Source organism: Merops nubicus, unplaced genomic scaffold, assembly GCF_000691845.1.
Source record: "Merops nubicus isolate BGI_N331 unplaced genomic scaffold, ASM69184v1 scaffold46585, whole genome shotgun sequence".
Lineage (NCBI taxonomy): Eukaryota > Metazoa > Chordata > Aves > Coraciiformes > Meropidae > Merops > Merops nubicus.
In genome coordinates, this window is record NW_008612498.1 from 359 (window position 1) to 6,513 (window position 6,155).

At 40.8% G+C, this 6,155-nt stretch overlaps 1 protein-coding gene across 1 annotated transcript in view; it reads left to right on the plus strand.

The window, feature by feature from the left end:
• Positions 1 to 5,238: 5,238 nt before the first annotated feature.
• The window catches only part of TMEM55A (transmembrane protein 55A), a gene marked incomplete at its 5' end in the record, with an annotated part of 17,837 nt that continues 16,920 nt past the window's right edge, over positions 5,239 to 6,155 (plus strand). Inside the window, one exon of the mRNA XM_008941551.1 lies at positions 5,239 to 5,394. Coding sequence (XP_008939799.1) covers positions 5,239 to 5,394 — 156 coding nt within the window. The remainder of the gene's footprint in view (positions 5,395 to 6,155) is intronic.

Genomic DNA, 6,155 nt, shown 5'->3' on the forward strand with positions numbered 1-6,155 from the left:
CGCCAGCTGGCAAATTCGAACAGCGAAGGGGCTGTGTGCAGTGTGGTAGTTGAAGTCCAAAACCACTAGGATGTCCTTGCAAATGCATTTCAAGGCCATAGCTGGTTTTGGCTTATTTTTAAAGCATTTTAGATACTATGGTTTCAAATCTGAAATTATGGCTTAACAAGGCGGTGCTAATTTTACCGGCTTCAAAAAATCGATACCGACTATTTAGTAAGTAGGCAAAAAAAATTGACTTCAAAAATACAAATCGGGATGTTTACAAAGTACGTGGTTAGATTTTTTTTTTTTTTCCTTCAGTGAAACATTTTAGAGCAGACAGTGAGGCGGGGAGAAAGCTAAAGGAATCAAGACTAAATAAGATTAGTGTAGCTTTGCTAGCAGTAGCCTTTAAAATTTAAGATTACAGTCCTGATCTCACTGGCTTCAGTGCGTTGGCCCTTTCTTAAGGATTTTTATGTAATTGTATATATTTGTGTCATATGTATGTAACTAGAATGCTACCAGTGAGTATCTGTCTGTTTTGAATTATATTTATACTGTTTGCCTCGATAGGAAAATGTATTTCATTTAGTGCTGTAGCTGGGGTTGACTGTTCACTGTCATTTTAATCGCACAAATGGCTATCGACCTGAGAAACAGCAGAGGTTTGGGAGACTTTAGTTGTCTTTTTATTGTTATTGTTGCTTGGGGTTTTTTTTGTGTGTTTTTTTCCCTCCCCCCCCCCCCCCATCAAATTGTGTGTAGGATTGACATGATCCCTTAAGTTTTGTAATTTAAAAAAAAATCCAAAAATGCACCTTAGTTTAAATTCTGGTATTCTATATTTTTATTCTCAGTAGACCTTATCTTGTAACTGATACTTTGGCATATGTTTCAATCTGTTTGTAAAAGCCTCTTTATAGATTTAGAAAGTAATGAAAATGCATTAGGTCGGTGACTCTTGTTTGAACCCAGGGTAAAACTCATCACCTGGAAACAAGCTGGACCCCAAATGCTCATTTCAGTTTGGTGCCTTCAGTCCATGTCTGTAAGTCATGTTAAATAGCTTGGCACTGGTGGTGGGGTGTGGTGTTCAAGATATGTGCCTTGCTCCCACAAGTGAGGTGGAACCATGGAGCTTTCTTAAACATCAGACTTCTCACAAGTTGAGTGTCTCTTGTTTGATCAGTCCATGTGCAAGCATACTAGGTAGTACTTCAAAACCGCCCTACCAAACTTAATAAATAAATAAATCTGCAGAACAAAATCTCGTAGTGCTATGACATAGACCCAGTAGCTCTGGTTTCCTTCCTCTGTCAGTTACAGTTATCCTTAGTGAAAGGATCTATGCAAGCTAAACTGCCTTTTTAGCTAACCGCCGGTCGTCCTTATCTCTCTCCCTAGCACAGGTCTAGACACAGAGGGAAGAAGCCTTGTCATAGGGAGATGGGCTTTGCTTCCAAACCCATTTCTACAGCTTCCTGGCTTAACATCACCTGACTGGTATGGAGCTGCAGAGGAAGGAGGAAGCCCTTTGGCCCCAAAACTACCACCTGAATGTACATTAACAGCCTTATCCTTGTAATTATCTACTGTGCCCTGAGCTTTAAATTAGAAAGGCTATGGTTTGAAAGTAGCCTTCTCTTCCTTTACTGGGCTGCAGCTGAGACCCCACTGACCCCTTTCAGGATAAGCAAGTGGATGGTTGTATCCTGGTGACAGCTCAGGGTTTGTTCCTAACAGCAGAAGCAAGCAAGAAGAATATTTTTTGATGTGGATGAAGGGCACAGTATTTAAGAAATTTTCATATGAGACAAAGGGTGAGACCATCACCTCTGCTTCCTGTAGTAGGGTGGTTATTCAGTGCTTTTTTCTTTGTTCTTTTTTTTTTTTCTTTTCCTTTTTTCGGGTGGGGGTAGTGGTTCAGGATTTCAGTTCTTAGCTACCTGTCTGTGGCATAGGTCAGTAACCTTTTCCCACCCCCACCCCTTCCCAGGTCAGGATAAAGAAATTTGGTTGGTTTGCTGTTTGGTTTGGTGTTTTTTTTATCAGACCCCAAAAGTAACTCCTTTCTGTTTGACCCAGGTAAGTTGCATGTGGTTCCTGCCCTTTGAATACCAAGGGAGGAAAGTGGGTGAGCACCACAAGGAGTTTCTAAGGTTGAATCTGTGGTAACTTCTGCTGCAGCTCTATTCCTGTGTTGGGGAGGAGGGAATCTTAGGTTAGAATCAGATGTACTGAATGCTAGGGCACTGTGCTAATCTTGCTGAACCAATTACTGCTGGATTTTTATTTTTTTTTACCATGAAAAATATTATGATATAGCTGTAAACTGATCTATCAGCAGTAGGAAGGTCAGTGTCTCATTAAATGTGCCCTGAAAACCTCTAGTTTGTATATGGAACTTTCCTATCATCCAGTATGATGGACCTTTATGAACTGGTTTTAGATGTTATAGTTAGCCTGGAATTCAAGCTGTGAAAACCACAAAATTCATACCAAAGTGAGTTAATGTACTTTGAAGCCTCTTTATTAAGGGGTAATGAGCAGCGAATTCTGAGGCAATGCCTTTATTTTCCTTTTTATTTCCCCTCCTCCCAATATATTTTAAATTTAATTTTGGTGGCTTTTGGATCTCTTCCAAGTACACTTTTTCTTTAAGCATGAAGGTTGCAGTGCCAAGATACATCCAGCTTTCTGCTCGGTAGCAAATATTTGCTGCAGCACTGCTCTGAAGAGCAGCCATTATTTGCTTGCCGTCTGCAGTCTGCTGAGCCAGCAGGACAGGAGCAGCAAGGCTGCTTACCTGAGCCCAGCAGCTCCCGCCTCAGGCTGAAGGAGTGGCTGGCAGCATCTCTAGGTGCTCGCACACCTCGTTTAAACAACTCTCAAAATCCTCAGAGTTGTGACTTAGAGCAGCATATAGAATATTGTAAATGTCTAGAAGGGTGTAGTTAACAATTCTTAAAGCATTCCGGGATCATGGAAAGCTGAAAGGCTGGGCTGTGTGTCCCTTCTTACTTTCTAGTTCTCTTCCAGATACTGCTTGCCTTTCCTTAGTACAGCTGCGCTGTGCCCAGCTGATAGAGTGGAGAAGCTGCACTTGAAATGGAGAGCACAAAGCACAGAAGTTGTAATCACTGTAATGTGATTATTGCGTTTCAGAAAAGCAGCCTCAAAGCTGGGGTTGGGCTGCAGGGGTGTCTTGACAGAGTGTGGTCTGCTGGACGTGCCTTTTCTCGTACGGCTGCCTTTTCTTCTAGCCAGAATAGGTCAGCTGCTTGCTGCAGGAGCACTTCAGCAGCCTGCTTATGGCCAAAACTTCCTTGCAGCAGCCTTGACTTTTTCACTTGCAGCTATGACATGGCTGTTCCCATCGTCCAAATCCCAAACTGATTTCTGCAGTGATCCACTAGGTTTCAGATCGTTTCTAGTGGCCAAAGTGTGTGTGTGGGGTGAGGAATTCATGTTGTGTGTATTTTGTTTGTTAGTAGCTTGTAATATTTTTTATTTATACAGTATTTTGCATGTGGCAGTCTTCTACTGAAAATACTGCAAAATACTGTATTCTTAAAAGTTTTAAGAATGTAATTCCTCATAAAGACAAAAAAAAACATCAGACCAACACTAAGTTATGTGCTGTTTCTTAAAGATCTTGGTTTCTGCAACCAGTTTATCAAAGTTGGAGGTGTGAAGTTCACTTGCTCAAGTAATGGAGCATCAGTTTGTGATGACTTCAGAATTCCATTGCTGCATTTAAGTTAATTTTGTTTCTCACCTGAAATAATTCTAGTATGTTGTATGTGATTCTGAGAGCCTCAGGGTGTCCACCTTCCTTCTGCTTTCTCAGAGTTAAAATCAAGTATGGGTCTGGGTTGTTTGTAGGTCAAGTAGCAAAGAGATAGAGCACTGAACAGCAGTGCTGCTTCAAAGGTTTGTGAAGATTTGGGGATCTGAAGGACAGGCAGGGTTTCTAACATCACTCCAACTTACGACATTTACTTGAAAACAGAGTGAAGGAGTGGCGAGTGCTTTCTTAGAGGCTTAAATTTAATACTTGGGCTTGTCAGCTTTGATAACAGCCTGTGATTTCACTCACCACCCCCCAGCAGACACTGCTTTATTCAGTGCTGTTTGTAAACTGTAAGTAGGGTATCTCTCATTGCTTCTCTGAAGATTTTACTGGCTGCTTAGATGTAATTATGAAATAATTTATTGAAGCCCAGGTCTGCAGAGTATTTAAAAGTTAGTATAAAAAAAGTTAACTGTGAACTATTAAATATGCCCATTCCATATTTTCTTACCTGAAGAGCTCTGAACTTCTTGATGAAATAAAAGCCAATGCTATTATTTGCCAAATAATTGTGGTAATAAGCTTGTGAGAGGTTGCTGTGCTGAATTGTTTTCATTCCATGGATTCTTAAACCAAGAAGGATCTTGAGCGTTTCCTCCCTGATTTGTGGTGGGCTCAGGACTGGCTAAACTGAAATCTGCTATTCCCTAAGGGCTTGATGCCACTATAGTCTCCCTTGTGTCAGCCTGTTTTAAGTGGCTAAAGACTTCTTTGTGCATATGTGCTTTGGTTCTCAGGCAACAAAAATATCTGGAACCCTTAACAGCAGAAGCTCTGAGGGTTCACTTCTTTTTTTCTCTTCAAAATACCATAAATTTGCTGTTGTTGCACTAAAAAAAAAAAAAGGCACTTCATGCCACTTCCTATCCAAGCATCCAAGACATGTTTCCTTAACAAGACTTCTGTGTTTTTACCTGTAGTGTTTGTTGCTATATGATAAACACTTGCCTATGTTTCAGTCTCTCCAGATGTTTGTAAGTGCTGGTTATGGCTCTTCTCCCTACCTGTGTCTTGTCTATCTTATTTTTTTTTCTTCATAAGCTTGTTTCTATTTGCTACTAATTGCAGTGGGTTTGTTTGGGTTGGGTTTTCCCCCCTATTCTAAAGACTAAAAAGTGTGTTTGAAACAAAGTTGCATAGATGAGTCTTTTGTCTGGTCCACTTTCCTGGGTTAATAGGCCCTGTGTATATGCTTCAGGTACAACTACAGTTGATGTTTGTCACAGAAATTGTGGGGAAGGGGAAAGCAAACAGGTTTGTCTTATGTTTGTACTAATAATTAACTTCATTTTTTTAAATTATTTTTTTCTTTTTTAAGACTGACTGTCAGACACTATCTTTGCTGACAGTGTTCTAGGATCCCCTAAACCTTTCATTTTCCAACTGGGATTTCCTGATCTCTTGCAGCAGAGCTTCCTCCTCCGTACACTGCCATTGCAAGCCCCGATGCCAGTGGCGTCCCGGTAATAAACTGCCGTGTGTGCCAGTCACTAATCAATTTGGATGGCAAGCTACACCAACACGTGGTTAAGTGCACAGTTTGCAATGAAGCTACGGTAATTTAGCATTTTCTTTTTGGGGAGGGGAGTGGGGGGAGGTCTGAGTGTGTCCTTGATAGAGTTCGTGTCCTCCCTTATAAAGGGTGAGTCCTTCCTTCCATCCCTGTGAAGGACTGCTGGTGTAACAGTGCTCAAGTCGAGGGTTGCTGGCACAAGGATGGTCACAAGCAGTTAGAGTGAATCTTTGCTGTTGAGCTGGCTGTGCAGAATGTTTCCTTCTGAGGAGGACAAAAAGCAAAGATTTTAAATAATTGCCCCTTTATAAAGGGGGGGTGAAACGGGTTTGGGTGGGATGAAGAGAAATGAAGAATTAAATTATTTTGAGAGTTGAAGAAAAAAAAGTAATTAACCTCTCCATGGATGTATGCTTTCCTCCTGCAATAGTGTTCAGTCAATTTGTTAGCTTGCTAACCAACCACAACACAACAGTTTTGAAACCTGTAAATTGTAGGTTCTTTTCCAGTGATCACAGACCTTTTTGTTGTTCCTCCCCTTAATTCAAGGTTTCAGTATTTGGCCTCTTGCTTCTGTTTTTTTTTTTTTTTTTTTTTATGAAGGAGGGAAAGAGTTTCAGGACCTGATACTGCAGCACTCCACAGCTACTGAGTGCATTTGCATGAAAAACCCTCGCTTTGGTTTGCTTTATGAAAAGAACTTCAAATTACGTCCAGAAAACAGGAAGTCTTAAAACTGTAGAAAAGTATCTTCCTTTTTTTTTTTCCACTTAGAAGAGAGAGTAGAGAACCTGCTATTAATAG